General features: G+C 35.5%; 1 protein-coding gene across 2 annotated transcripts in view; it reads left to right on the top strand.

The window, feature by feature from the left end:
• Positions 1–15,862, top strand: part of klhl5 (kelch-like family member 5) — a 79,026-nt gene extending 63,164 nt beyond the window's left edge. For both annotated transcript variants that reach the window (XM_081362238.1, XM_081362237.1), the window contains exons 6-11: positions 215–401; positions 3,374–3,598; positions 4,509–4,671; positions 4,781–4,993; positions 10,532–10,703; positions 11,254–15,862. In XM_081362238.1, the coding sequence (XP_081218364.1) occupies positions 215–401; positions 3,374–3,598; positions 4,509–4,671; positions 4,781–4,993; positions 10,532–10,703; positions 11,254–11,310 (1,017 nt within the window). In that variant the 3' untranslated portion in view covers positions 11,311–15,862. The remainder of the gene's footprint in view (positions 1–214; positions 402–3,373; positions 3,599–4,508; positions 4,672–4,780; positions 4,994–10,531; positions 10,704–11,253) is intronic.
• The last annotated feature ends 713 nt before the right edge of the window (positions 15,863–16,575 follow it).

The raw sequence follows: 16,575 nt of genomic DNA, 5'->3' as shown, positions 1-16,575 counted from the left end.
TGCTCACAATGTATAGAAACATTTGTTGTCATAGCCTTCAGTTTGTACATTGCAAAACTGCAATAGCATGCATGTTATGAATAGCAAGGTATTAACCCCCTCCACTAAACATAAAGATTTTACTATTTATAATAGATTATAATTCTAATAGATCTTATAATATGTTTAATCTGTAGTTTTTGGGTCATACAGTTATTGTCTTTTCTTGATGCAGTTTTTAGCTGATATGGAGGCGAATCCATTGCTAAGGGACAGTGTGGAGTGTCAGCGGCTGGTGATGGAGGCCATGAAGTATCATTTGTTGCCAGAGAGACGGCCTCTCCTCCAGAGCCCGAGAACACGTCCACGCAAGGCCACTGTAGGGGCACTTTTCGCCGTGGGTGGCATGGATGCCACAAAAGGTATTCTTTTCATATCATTTTTATGTTGTTTCTATAGTTCTAAATGCCTTCAATTTTTTTGTTTTAAATGTTATCTGGGCTGATAACAAGGTAACCCCTCCTCTTCATTTCTCCCTCATTCACTCTACCTGTCAGCTTTTCTCCATTAGTGCAGTAGACTGCTGAGACATCCATTTCCATTTTAACAGGATAGTCGTGTCATTTGAATTAATGGTGCTTTAAACAGTAAGTGTTTTACATTTAAATAGACCAAAAGTGAGACAGAAGTTTGTATTTAAATTAGTGGTGTGTCCTCTTTATGGTGAAAGGTCTGATCTGTTACACACTTGCAGAAAAGCTTTTTCAGTAGCAAGACCTGAAGTATGTATTATGTTTAATGAGGCTGAAGGTGAATAGTTTCGGCTGAATTCATAGAGATGGTGAATCAAGGTCAATAGGTGATTCACATGATTCATACTTTGTAATGAGTGGTGTATAGAGTGCCACAGTGACCGCCCACTTGGTTCCATTCATGTTCTCCATTGGGATTTCATAATATTTTTCAATAAAGAGTTCCAAGGCATTAACCAAATCACCCAGCTCTGAGATGAATTACAACATTACAAACTTGGATTTGAAGCAAAAACGTATTTAAAAATCAGAGGAAGAATATGAAGTCCATTGGAACTTCGCAGTCCATGAAGCACCGCAAATTTGCCAAAACACTTTGCCAAGAATTTGGCTATTAAACATATATATTTTTAAATTCTGTTGATGTATCACTGACTTATTGCTTCTATGGAACACAATGATATATTATATATTATAATATATTAACCTCACAGCTTATGGTAAAAAAAAAAAAAAAAAAATCAAGTTCTTTATGGAAAAACCGAATGGGAGTTTTTGCTCTCTGTAAAACTAGGTTCACAAGTTTTTGAATCTTACTCATTCCATGCAATTACTGTAGAACATTTTTAGAAGACAACTAGCCAATTATCTAGAAAAGAATCATGGTGACTTCTGCTTCCACAGTTTGATCCTTAGGGCTATATACTTCCTGTTGTTTTCTTATTTTAGCCTATTAACTTAGAGATGATTAAAAAACAGGTTCATCTGTGTTCCCAATGTGTTCCCTGTACCCAGTAAAATTGCCTCAACTTCCTCAGCGAGGTAGCCTTGAAAGCATAAGATCCCACCCTCCCTTCAGAGCGTCTCCAAAGCCACATCTCCTTCAAAACACATGAACACGTACAGCAGGGAGCAAACAAAAGTGCCTTGAGAGAGGGTGTTAAACTACCTCATGTCTCAAAGCACATAACAAATAATAATGAACATAAACAACTTAAAGAGCACTGACCTGTATCACCTGACTGCTGCAGATTCATTTTGGCGTTAATAGTGTTGCCATTGAAACGCATAAATTCGAGTCACAAACCGCTCCGAGTATAACGTCACGGGTTTCCATCTCTTCCAAATTACAGTAGTTATGGGGTGAACGCAGCATAAGCTTGTTGTTTTGGTTCAGGAGGAACTGTAAAAGGTGGCTGCTTTTTTGGCTGCGGTGCTCTGTGACTGACACGGAGGTATGAAAATATATACGTTGACAGGCAGGTAGGAGATCAAATGCAATAATTGGATGAACATTTTATGGTCCTACACCTCCAACAGATTATATATATATATATATATATATATATATATATATATATATATATATATATATATATATATATATATATATATATATATATATATATATATATATATATATGTAAATACATTTACACCACTTAACTTAGTGATTGCTATCAGGATGTGAAGATACTTTCAACCAGCATAACAATGTTTTTTTCTGGAACAAATCACCTACCCTGCCTTTATAAATGTATTTTATATCTTAGCAACTCTTTTACTTATAAGCATAAACCTCACAAAAATTAATTATGTATTTTTTTCTTTAAAGGTCCCGTTCTTCGTGATCCCATGTTTCAAACTTTAGTTAGTGTGTAATGTTGTTGTTAGAGTATAAATAATATCTGTAAAATTATAAAGCTCAAAGTTCAATGCCAAGCGAGATATTTTATTTAACAGAAGTTGACTACATCGAACAGCCCGTTTGGACTACATCCCTCTACTTCCTTCTTTAATGACGTAATTAAAAGCGTTTTTTGACTAACCTCCGCCCACAGGAATGCTCCCTCAACTCTACCGAAATTCGTTAATGTAGTTGCGCACTTCTAATAACTTACTGTGTTTACTCAGCTCTTACGGTGATTTTCTGAAGTAAAACTGACGCTTCATCTTTTGTGTGATATACAATAAACTTTATTAAACTCATCAGTATATGTTTGATCATCATTCAGACAGCAGACTTGTAGGCTATTAATAAATAATGGATGCATACAAGCAGATGACAAATACGTTATAATAACCGTAATTAAACTACTAAACTATACCTGTTTCATCTCTATACAGCACTCTGACTCTGTAGGCATTATTGTCAGACTCGAAATTAACACGTTACTGAGAGTTTCTGATATTATCATCATTCTGTGAGATGAAATTGTCCTGAGAGACTGAGCGCGAGCTCATGAAGCTCCGCCCCCTGTGTTGACCAGCAGCAGCTTATTTGCATTTAAAGGGCACACACTAAAACAGCGCGTTTTTCTGAGCCCCAAAAAATGACAATTTAAACATGCTGTAAAAAATGATCTGTTGGGTATTTTGAGCTGAAACTTCACATACACACTCTGGGGACATCAGAGACTTATTTTACATCTTGTGAAAAGGGGCATAATACGGGACCTTTAATTTCTAACAGACTTTTTTTTCAGATTTCTGCTTATCTGTAACAATCAAGACTTTAAAGAGCTTCATTTGTTCTCTATATCAATAGGGAAGGTATCTGAATTCTTGTATATGTTTTGGAATTCAGATGGGCCCTGCTGATGTACAGATGTCTTCATAAATGATTGTAATTGTTTTTAAAGGGGCAACTAGTATTGAGCAGTATTGTTTGCGGAGGGACACATGGCGGCAGGTGGCTGTTATGAGTGGAAGAAGGCTGCAGTTCGGTGTGGCGGTTCTTGATGACCGCCTGTATGTGGTTGGAGGACGAGATGGCCTCAAGACTCTCAACACAGTGGAATGTTACAACCCCCGCAGCAAGAGCTGGAGCGTCATGCCCCCCATGTCCACGCATAGACACGGCCTAGGTGAGGAATAACATTTGCATTTAGTGTCGACATTACTTTTTCAGAAATTCTGTCCGTTTTAATTTTTCTGGATCCAGTTTTTTATGATTTATAAAAAATTGTTATCAAAAATGATGGTAATCAAATGAATGCCTTAAATATTTACAATTTAATTAATATTCATATTTATAAATGTGTATAAATCTTTAAAATACTTGTATAATCTACTGAAATTTGAACAATACCTTTCAATTTTGGGCGAACAAAGTGCTGCACAACAGAGTTTTTCTATTTAAATTAAAATGTGGATGAACAATTGTGATATTGTGTATGATTCCTTAAAAGTAATGTTTTAATAAACCTAACTATTTTGCTGTTGTTAAAAGTACTTTTTCTACTGTATAATAGTGAGATATTTCTGTCATAATTTCTTCAAGTTAAACTGAACTTTTTGTTTGGCCGTTTGTAGTGAAGATCTTTGAGTTTTAATGTGTATTTGACAATAGTTTTATCAAATGAAATTGTGAAATGCTGGTGAAGTGACTCCCACAGCATCTCTGGTGATGAAGTTTGTGTGTTCATGTCCTCATATAGTGAGACTGCAGATGCTGAAAACACCACAAGCGCCACACGTGCTTGAGTATGTAATAGTAGATGAGACTGTGCTGTCCATTCACACAAAGACACTTGGCAGTCTTTTTGTGGTGTTCTATTCACAGACACTAGTCCATATCACAATTTGAAGTCTATAGTCCTACTTTTGATTTATTCATACAAATTTGCCATGTTATACCATAAATTCTATCCATCCATGTTTTCTGCATTGTAGAAATCATTGGACCCTTCATGATATTTTCAAGCATATTGCACACTTTAATTTAGCTTGAAAGCCAAATGAAAGCTTATACGATCTGTGATCATGTGTTTGTAGGTGTTGCAGTGTTAGAAGGCCCCATGTATGCAGTAGGAGGTCATGATGGTTGGAGTTATCTCAGCACAGTGGAACGTTGGGACCCTCAAGCTCGCCAATGGAGCTTCGTTGCATCCATGGCAACACCTCGAAGCACTGTGGGAGTTGCAGTTTTAAACAGCAAGTAAGCTTAGAAAGCAAAAAAATGTGTTTCTAATTGAACAGACTCCATGTATGCCATTGTTGTCTGTCTGTTTAATCTACAATTCTCATTATCTGTCTCTCTTTTTAAGGCTGTATGCTGTGGGTGGCCGGGATGGAAGTTCATGTCTGAAATCAGTGGAGTGTTTCGATCCTCATACCAACAAATGGAGCAGCTGCGCTCCCATGTCCAAACGCAGAGGCGGTGTTGGCGTAGCGACGTGGAATGGCTTTCTGTATGCGATCGGTGGACACGATGCCCCAGCCTCAAGCTTAGCATCTCGACTGTCAGACTGTGTCGAAAGGTAAAAAAGCAAAGAAGCTTTAAAGGTACAATATGTAATAATTTTGTATCAAAATATACAAAAACCACTTGCACGGTGTTATATATTTCTTTCAATTGTGTACTTCCATTATCCTAAATGTTTCCAAGAATTTGTAAATTCAGAGAAATTAACCATTTTTAAAAAGTGCCTGTCCCTGTTCACTTGTCACCTGTCAATGACATAATATCCACGTTATCCCTGGTTTCTGCTTGTACTGTGAACGTAACCATGGCCACAGGCAAAAAAGAAACAGCTCACGCTGTTGTTGTTTCGTTCAAATATTATGGTCCATGGCAAGCAGACTTTGGGACAAAAGGAGAAATAAAACGAGGATCAATATCAGCATGGCGTTTTCGATATGCTGAGAGCTCCACGTCCGCGACTAACTTGGACTTGACGCCACTCTTGCATGTACTTTATTAGACAGGTGAGCAAATGTACTTAAAACTAATCAATGTTATATAGCTCAACATGGTGATATGTTAGAATATGATCAGTATGTTATTCTAATGTTGATCTAGCTTACTGCTAGTCTCATATAGCAAATAAACTAACACATAGAATAACATTATAACTTTCAACACACTCAAATGCAGTTTAGTGTGATAGTGTAGACCATGTGAAAAAGTGCTGCGTTAGCGCACAAGTTTCATTCGTCTAATAAACTGACCTGTGTGAGTATTAATTCAGCACTTGTGGGTAGTTCGGTAGAATGAAATGTCCTTATTCTTTTATATCCGCGGGACTCGCATGTGACGCTGATATCGGTCTCTCATTAGCAATCGCGACCTGCTTCAAACCACAGTCATGTTAAAAACATCAATGCATTCACTCATCCATAAACATTATTAGATCCATCAGCATGACGACAAGGTCCATAATTCCGCTTATGCGTCATCAACCTACGGCTTGGTTATTGTAAGAGGTTAGCGACCCCTAGCGGCGAAAGAAATGACATATTGTAGCTTTAATACTAACAATGATTTAAAAATTATTTAGAAATTTTTAAATCATCATTTTTATCAGAAAAATTGCTAATTGTGCAGCCCTATGAGATGGAGTTCAACAACTGAGATGGAGTTCATGGCGTTTTCTTCTCCCTATTAAAAATTTAAATGGGTTTAGTCACAGACTTGAGACCTATTTTTGTCTCACAACCCACCAGTTGAGAAACTCTGCTAGTCTTAAACTCAATATTTATGATTTTTGCAGACCTCCAAAGAAAGACAAGAAGTTTCTCATTCTTGTGTAGGTGGCAAATACCAGTATATGTCACTACAAACAGTCATATGCTATGGTTAGGTCTCAAAGCCCAAGGCGAAGATGAAGAAGACAATATAGCAATCCCAGAACAAATGTGTTTACATCAAAGTGCTACAGATGAGTCCCTAAAGAGAAACTGACTCGATGAGCACAGTACAAACTTAGGGTAGTGCAGGTTACTGAAGGGTATGAGATATTTCCTTTGTAATTGTTTCGTAGTTGAAAGTCAGGGAATGTGCAAAGTCTGATTAAATATTCTGAAATTCATTGCCACATGATCTCTGTAGAGTTATTTTTTTGTGTGTATCATTTAGAGACCATTAAAATGTCCGTAAAAGTGTCATTCTCACTGTTTTGAGCTAGAAAGACAAAAATCAAAGCATTAGGTCACACCTTCTAATGAATAATATGGAGATGTACTGTACCACTTGCATAGATATGAACAAATCTTATGTTGCCTGGGTCCTACTTTTGAGTTTGGATGTCATAATTACGCCATCAAAATCGATGCATTGCATATTCAAATATTGTAAATGCAAGCTCAACCGTACTTACTTGACGCGTGAGAACCTTGAGTAAATTTGGTTAACGGATGCTCAGATGTGCTGCCGTGACACGTGAGAATGAACCTCATTGGTTACGTAAGAGATGGAACATCATTTACTATGTATTATTATTGTATTGTTCTCATATAGAGTTTTTATTAGCATCAGACTAGTCTTTGACACATTCTAGTAATTGATCACGTTGCTTAAGTTGCACTTCTGAAATGTGCCAGCGTGTTATGTGTTTGAGTCTATTGATTTGGACAGCAGCAAGTTCATGATGAGTGAAGCCTGTGTGTGAAGTGCCATTTATTCCTTCATCACACTTTCTGAGCACCACATGACACGGGAGCTTGGGTATTAATGAAAAATTGAGAGAATCCATTTGAACAGGAGTGTAGGTAAAATCCCACTTGTGATTTATGCATGAACTTGTGAAGAAAGGGTTGTTTTATCCTAGTGAGTTTCCAAATAAAGGAACAGATAAAAGCTCTTTTCCAGGAGAAGGAACACCATGCTCCACAACATTTAGATTTTATGAGCTGCTTTTTATGTAGTTTTAAGCCTGCCAGGATGATTTTTCTGGGTGGTTAGTGGCCTCTGAGTGTGATTTCCTCTTGGCCATGTCTTGGAAACACTATGTTGACTTATTTGGTCTTTAGTGTGGCTGACTCGTGCTCTCTCTGCCCCTGTTGCATCTTTGTTTAAAAGAGCTGTCTGTCTGCTGAACACTTCTTGCACCCTGACTGCTCTCAGTCTCTGTCAGTCAAAGTTTGCTCGACGGGACTTCTGACAGAAAGGAGACTGAACAGACACGTTTCCTTCCTGCATATCTTTCTCGCCTGTTTAGCTGCACAGTTTTTCTCATTACAGATTTCTTATGTTTTTGAAGGAAGTTTCTTATGCTCACTAAGGCTGTATTTATTTAGTCAAATACAGTAATAACAGTACAAAATTGTAGTAACAGTACAATTGTGAAATATTAATACAATTTAAAATAAATATCTTTTTAATATATTTTGAAATGTAATTTATTCCTGTGATGGCAGAGCTGGCAAATTTTCAGCATCATTACTCCAGTCTCAGTGTCACATGATCCTTCAAAAATGATTCTCATTTCTAATATGCTGATTGGTGCTCAATGTGCTTAATATTTTTGTGGAAACCGTGATGCCTTTGAATACCGATGACCTTTTCCAGGATTCTTTGATGTATAGAAAGTTCAAAATAACAGCATTTATTTGAAATAAACATTTTGTAATATATTTTTACACAATGTGGTGATTAATTAATCTAATCACACATCAAATTTGGCTCTGAAATTACCCCCAAAAGATAATTTAAAGTCATTATTGTGTTAAATGAAAAAAGCATCAAATATACATTGCAAAAAGTAGCTTTAGAATTTATTTTTTTAATTCAACATCATGAACGAATTATTACATTTAAAGTTTTAGGCTTCAACAGCCATTCTGTTGGCTACATCACGCAGTGAGTTGTTGCCCTGCTTCATGTTCGTCACCAATCAATTATGCAATGTAAGATGAACTACGTAGATTTGGGGCGGGGCAGGTGTGTTAATAATTTTAACAGAATTTTACTGAATAAATGTAATAATTTAATTTAAAAATTTTGAATGGTAGTATATCCTTCTGAGAAAAACTCACCCCATATATTACATGCTGTATGGGTCTTTCTTGTGGACTGTGAACTTTTGCTAGATGAACTCTTGTATTAAATAGAATTCTGTTGTGGAAATGACAGAATTTATTTTATTTAAAAATAAAATAAAATAAATAAATAAATTGGTAAAAATGACATTTTTAAAATAAAATGGCAATTTTTTTCTTATTTCATAACTAGCATTTTATGTATCCTAAATACAATTAAAAATATTTTCACATATTATTAATAATGTGAGAACATTACAGACTGTACATAAATAACGCACAATAAAAATATTCCCAAATTGATTTTTTTTTCTTCACGCATCACATTTCTCATGCTTCGTTTCAAGCACTTTTCACCAACGCTGTTTTCTCCTAAACGAGTACAACAACTTTTTATAATTTATTTTAAAGCATGTTGTAAGCATGTATTGTGATTTATTCATATTTTAATATGGTTCATTTGTTTTAATATAGTTATGTGTTTGGATATGTCTGAGATAAGTCTGTTATGTGTGTTTTAAGCCCTATTGTTATTGCCCCTTGTAGGATTAATAAAGTGGTAAATAAACAAATTTGTATACTTTATTAGGTCGGGGTGAAAATGATCAAAATTGTCAAAATGATTCGGGGTGGTGGAAATGATGGCACATCAGGGTTTAGTTGTAAAATTCAATTTGAAGATGCCTTCACAGCTACGATTGATTTGTTATATTTAAATTTAAGATTTGAAATATTAATGTATTTGTGTGCAAGTCTACTATGGGTACTTTATTGATGACTATATTGTTGACAAAAGAGACAAAAGGAAATTATATGACATGAGCTCCATAACTCCATAACCTGATGGAGTTTTGGTTCCTTGCCACTGTCGCCTTTTTCCACCTTTGTTGCCATTGGCTTGCTTGCTTAGTTGGGGACATTAAATGTAACATTTCATTTAATATTCAACAATAATATCTATCTATCTATCTATCTATCTATCTATCTATCTATCTATCTATCTATCTATCTATCTATCTATCTATCTATCTATCTATCTATCTATCTATCTATCTATCTATCTATCTATCTATCTATCTATCTATCTATCTATCTATCTATCTATCTATCTATCTATCTATCTATCTATCTATCTATCTATCTATCTATCTATCTATCTATCTATCTATCTATCTATCTATCTATCTATCTATCTATCTATCATCTATATAAATGAACTAAATTGATAACTTTTTTAAAACAAAAATGAAACCTCACTGAACTTAAAGGGTTAGTTCACCCAAAAATGAAAATTCTGTCAGTAATTACTCACCCTCATGTTGTTCCAACCCCGTAAGACCTTTGTTCATCTTCGGAACACAAATTAAGATATTTTTTATTAAATCTGAGAGTTGTCTCACTCCTCCATAGGCTTCTAAGGGCCTGAAACTTGCTGGCCCAGAAAATGTATTAAAGACATTGTTAATATAGTCCAAGTGACTCCAGTGGCTCAATCTTAAGTTTATAAAGCGACGAGAATACTTTTTGTGCGCAAAAACAAATTCTCGTCGCTTTATAAACTTAAGATTGAGCCACTGGAGTCACTTGGACTATATTAACAATGTCTTTAATACATTTTCTGGGCCAGCAAGTTTCAGTCCCTTAGAAGCCTATGGAGGAGTGAGACAACTCTCAGATTTAATCAAAAATATCTTAATTTGTGTTCCGAAGATGAACAAAGGTCTTACGGGGTTGGAACAACATGAGGGTGAGTAATTATTGACAGAATTTTCATTTTTGGGTGAACTATCCCTTTAAGCTGGACTGTGACGCTATAACTTTTTTTGCATTATTTTCCTGTTATCTCTGTAAAGCTGCTTTGAAACAATCTGTATTGTAAAAAGCGCTATAAATAAATGTGACTAGACTTGACTTGACTTGACATGAGGTATTATAGAGATGGCCAGGTCTAGCGAAATATAAATCTAGAGAATATATTTATGAATCAACATGGCTGATTTTTCCTGTCTATATAATTACTATGTTACGACTTCTTTCAGGTACGACCCGAAGACGGACATGTGGACAGCAGTAGCTCCCATGAGCCTCAGCAGAGACGCTGTTGGCGTGTGCCTTCTCGGGGACCGTCTTTATGCTGTCGGTGGTTATGATGGGCAGGTGTACCTGAACACAGTGGAAGCCTACGATCCTCAAACCAATGAGTGGACGCAGGTAAACACTTTGTGTTTGTCCATCTGCCTGACTTTCTTCTAATATCTGCACATTTACATTATTCATCCAACTTCTGCTCCCTTCATGTCGCACGTACAAGAAACAGCTCCGTTTTCTGTTACGGTTTGATTCTGCCTCGTTCCTCCTGCCGCTGTTTGTTTACGGTGTTGTTTGTTCATTATGTAAATGCAGGGCCTCCATCATTTTGACAGAAGCACAGCTCTTCTCTGCATCACAGCGTCTGTTATTACCTCGCGCTATAGCAACCGCCTGATTTCTCCTGGGCTTCATTTCTCATTATGTTTTTAGGTGACATTTCCTTCGGCCACATGCTGAGAGTTCATATTGTTTCGTTTGTAAAAAAACAAGCCTCGGGATGTGTGTGGGTGACGATGTATGTTTACATATAAGTGTATGTGAACGGGAGAGGGAGCAAAAAAAGCAGTGTGTGTTGACAGAGAGAACATCAATCCCATAAATGCACCGCCAAAGAAACCGTTTGTGAAGTCAAATCCATTCTCTCTAATTGGGATTTGTGTTTTTGTTCCAGGTGGCGCCGTTGTGTTTGGGTCGAGCCGGAGCTTGTGTGGTTGCTGTAAAGCTTTGAAATGCCTCCTGCTGTCAATCATCTCCATGGTGACCATCCTGCAGTACAAGCCTTCAGTGCTCTTGTTGTAGTGTTTCCAGAGTCAGACAGATCTGAGCTTCTGCTGACCAGAGCAGAGAATATCACACTTACTGACATACAGCTGAATACTCAACTGTGGTCTTCCTTTATGCCTTCTGGTATGCATTTACTATACTATATATAGTAAATATAGCTATATAGTATATGTAGCTATATAAAAAGATTTTTTATTTATTTATTCTCTTTTATTCAGCAAAGATGCATTAAAGGGATAGTTCACCCAAAATTGAAATTCTGTCATCATTTACTCTCTCTCTATTCCATGGAAGTCAATGTCAAACATCAACTGTTTGGTTACCCATATTCTTTAAAAAATTTTGTTGTTTTGTTCAACTTGGGGGTGAGTAAATGATGACAGAATTTTAATTTTTGGGTGAACTTTAGCTATAAATTGACCAAAAGAGACAGTAGAAACATATAAAATGTTACATATTTCTATTTCAAATAAATGCTGCTCATTTGAACTTTATATTCATCTAAAAATCCTGAATTTTTTTAATCATGATTTCCACAAAAATATTAAGCAGCACAACTGCTTCCAACATTGATAATAATAAGAAATGTTTATTGAGCTGCAAATTAGCATATTGGGATTTCTGAAGGATCATGTGACACTGAAGACTGAAGTTTTGGCTCCTAAAAATTCAGTTTTGCCATCACAGGAATAAATTACACTTTAAAACATATTCAAATAGAAAACGGTTATTTTAAATTGTAAGGATATTTCCAATATTACTGTTTTTACTGTGTTTTTTTTTTTTTTAAATCAAATTAATGCAGTCTTGGTGAGAATAAAAGACTTCTTTAAAAAAAAAAATATATAAAAAATCTTACTGATCCCAAACTTTTGAACGGCAATTTGCAAATAATTATTACATCTAGATAGTTACTTTGGTGGCTTATTAACAGCCGGATTTAAAACTACAATATTTAATACATCAAAGAGAAGAAACAGAGTGGTAATGATAAAGAATTATTAAGAGAGAGTCAATTAAAACATAACTGTAATGTGCACAGCCATATTTTCTCTGTAGAAATGGTCTGTCGTCTAAGAATAGCCGGAGTGCAGTAAAGTGTCTCTAGGGAAAAAGAGTGCTGGAGAGAGAACCAGACAAGGATTGTACTGTGTATGTGTGTATGTGTGTGTTTTTCCTTCTATCTATTTTAAAATCAAGCATTATTATTACTGTTTTAACAATGAAATCAATGGTGACCGCGCCGCGGTTCTTGATTAGATTTAGTTGTATTCACTAAGCATGCTGATTTTTTTGACAGAACAGGTCAGAACAACTACAGTCCTGTAGCAGAAAAGAGATTTTGAGATTTGATCAAACAGTACTGATCGAATCACATTAAATCTAGCAAATGTGTCTATATTAGACAGGCAAATACAATGGAAAGTATGAGGAGAAAAGATAAGCGAGAGGAAGCTATGGATAGAAGGACCACAATTGGGAAGGAAGACAAGAGATGGAAATCAGGCCGCATGCTGAGAGTGGAGATCACTTTGACATTATCAGCCCATTGTGAGCGAGTATGTTTTCTATTTATATTTAATTCACCTGCCCACAGTTAGAGCATATCAGCAATATTGCATGCGAATATGGTAATTATACCTACAAGGGAGTAACACAATCCTTCATTATACGGTGCCCTTATTCCCAACTTGCTTCAAGCTCAGAGAAAGAACATCATAACAAGGTCTAATGCATATTCAGAACTCTGAATCATTCTTTCTAGTTTTTGAATTTAGAAACGCATCCCATTACTCAGCGGAGGAAGTTAACCAGACAAACTGAGATTTCTATAGCTGTTCCCCTGCTGAGTAAAGGAAGGCTTTAGCAAAAGATTAAAAAAGATCTTTGTAAATAATCGTTATTGTGGGGTTTTTCCTCATGGCTTACACAATGCTTTATTTATAGTATTTCTATTTTTGCACAGTGATTCATCTCCACAATAACAGCTGGATTCTAGGTCACTGTCCATTTAATAGAAATAAATTCTACTGGCGAGGCAAAAATACCAGATTAACCACGATTTAAATTTACATCCCAAATTCCATCTTTCAATGCACCACAAATACCTGGGAAATATCAAGTTAATCAGGATGAAACATGAATATTCAGTTTTGAGAGACCTTTTAAAGTGCAGTCTTGGGATATTATTTTTACCCATTTAATGATTTTTCTAACATTTCCTCCCTTGTGTGCACTGCAAAATCATTTTCATAAACAGTATTTTTGTCACTGTTTTTTTTAGTAAAAATATCTGAACATTCTTACAAAATAACTTTATTTGAAAAGCAAAATTGTATAAGAAATTAAGGCTTGCTTTCAGAGAATGTATCTGGAATAAATGTCATGGTTCTTACGCCATTGGCAGTTTTTTTAAGTGTAAATGTAGCCAAATATAGCATGGTTTATGCATTAAACAATGAAAAACAATTTTCCAAAATAGATTGGACTGTTTTGCTTCCCAAGTAAATTTAGAATGTTCAAAGGATGGTGTAAAACAAAAATATTGATTTAAGAAAATCTATTTTTTTTTGCAGTATACCCAGAGCATTTTCTTTGATGGTGAGATAAAATGTTTGTTTTTGTGTGCGTGTGTTTGTGCTGTTAGATGCAGAACCAGAAGCGAATTCAAAAGCAGAGTTTTAAACCAACTCTTTCGATCGCTTCAGTGCATCCGTTTGTTTTTAAAAACTACAGCATGTCTGGTTTCCAGGGTATCTGTTCCTATCTGGTCATTTTTTTCTCTCCTTTTCCGTCAGTTGTGTGTACGTGTGTGTGTGTGTGTGTGTGTGTGTGTGTGTGTGTGTAACTCCCTGTGAATCTCTGGGTTTGTTTTATATGAAAAGAGAAAGCATGTGTTGTGTGTGTGTGTGTGTGTGTGTGTGTGTGTGTGTGGTCCTGGTAAACCCTACATTATGGGAACAATATCCAAAATCCTTGTCCTTGTGGGGACAGCTTATAAATCATACTAAGTGATATTTTTTGAAAATGTGAAAATGCATCTCATTTTCTATGATGGGTAGGTTAGAGGACAGAATACAGTCTGGACAGTATAAAAATCATTGTCTCTATGGAATGTCCCGATAAAACGTATGTGTGTGTGTTTGTGCGTGTGTGTTTGTTAGTGGCACACTCTTAAACCCCATACTGAGTACAAAGTGCAGCTTGAGAAGTCGGAGAAAGCAGTTTTGGTATTTTGATCTAGTTTTCTAAATCCCAAGATCCTTTTCAGTGTTTTAAACACAGAACGAGAAGTGTACAGATTTGCATATAAAGAGAAACAGAATCAAAATAAGGGAACAGTTGAGATCAGAGATCGCCACATACCATTTAGGATATTCACATTAGATTCTCTTCATTCAGTCGATATTAGAAATTAACACCATTGTTGCTGTAATGCCTTTTTTCTACATCATGCTGTTGTTATTATGTTTCTTCATTATGCTGTAATATATGTACATTATTTTATCATACTTGTGCAGCTATGATATTTTACGCGATATGAGATGAGTACATGAAAGACTTCTAAAGGAAGGTTTGCATTGGTTTGATTCGTTGGGCGATAACAGGATAGGGTAATATCCACGTTACATCTCTAAAAATCATATCGGTCAGAGTTATTTATATTTTATTGCATATTTCAAAAGTGTCATGGTCCCTTTATAAGTGTTCTGTTATTGACAGGTCATCATGTATCAAAATATGATCTTGTAGCATAATCATATTCAGCCAAAGCAGAGCCTTTGTGAGGTTAAGTAGTTTTTTTTGTTGATGTTTTTAAAAGTATCAAGTCACCAGAGCAGGTGTTTGATTGGCTAATCACAGATATACTTCATTTGCTTTGGATACCATACATATTGGGAACATATATCATAAGAAGATACCACAGTATCTAAAAAAAAAGAAATCTCATGTGAACATGTACAGTGTACATAGAGCACATACTTATTCTATACAATGTTAAATTTAATCTTATGGAAAATATAAACAGTTTGTTTTTAAAAAATGATGCCGTTTCATTCCGTTGTGAGAGAATTCCATTGATTTTATTGTAAATACCTCTGGCTTAACACCCACACACATATATGATTAGAATATTTAATATATTCATGAGGCTGCATTACATCTGATTGTGCAACATTCTCACTGAATACACTACTGTTTTTTGTATTTGTCATCTTTTGCATCTTAAATATTGGGAGCTGTATCAGTGAAAAGAGTGACTGACCTCACGAGGAAATCTTACTTAATGTTATGCATATTGTTGCATATTGTTATGTATATGTTGTAGTCATGATCATGGATGCATCTCTCACTTGTGCAGAGCTTGCTACCTGTATGATGATGGAAGGCACACCATTTTTTTATTGTAATATGAATTGCTGTCCACACAACTGTTTTTCTTACATTTCACACTTGTTTGATTTATGAATATTTTTGGTTATTAAACTGTAAAAGAATGTAACTTTGGCCTGTGTTTGTGCTTTAGTGTGCGGCAGGTCTCCTGGGACAATGGCTCAACGGCCCATTGATTTGAACTGTGATACAGGTTGCAGAAGAACTAAATTAGACCTGACACGGAGAGGTGGGCAGCTTCACTATTGGGTCTGATAAACATCTGAGGTCATGCCCTCATGTATCACTCTGTGACTAGAAAAAGAAAAGAGTTAAAGATGGGTCAGTGCTGCAGCTGAACTTCAAATTATTCATCCCTCATTCCCCTCGGTGCAGTCATTGTTTTTAAGGTGGACTTAAATGTATAGTTCACCCAAAAACTTTTTCATCATACTCCCTCCAAAACTAAATGCCATTACTAAATGACACTAAATGATAAATGAAATTTAAATGAAGATTAGTTAATGAAAACTAAAATGATAAAACTAAAACTGAAATAGAAATAAATGAAAGCTAAACAAAAATGATATATCTATATCTATCTATATATTAAAGGTTAAATGCTAAAATAACACTGCCGAGCCAGTATTTTGTGGAACATAAAATAAGGTTTTGTTGTTATTGTTATATTTGTTATAAAAATCAGTGAGTTTCAGTTTTGAACCCCATTGACTTAAATTGTACGGACAAAAATAGTTAAAGGGTTAGTTCACCCAAAAATGACAATTCTGTCAGTAATTACTCATGTTGTTCCAACCCATAGATATATACACTA

The sequence above is a fragment of the Scardinius erythrophthalmus genome (assembly GCF_964197995.2).
Source record: "Scardinius erythrophthalmus genome assembly, chromosome: 3".
NCBI classification, from domain to species: Eukaryota; Metazoa; Chordata; class Actinopteri; order Cypriniformes; family Leuciscidae; genus Scardinius; species Scardinius erythrophthalmus.
The sequence above is the reverse complement of the archived record's forward strand: the minus strand, read 5'-3'. Positions and strand labels throughout refer to the sequence as shown.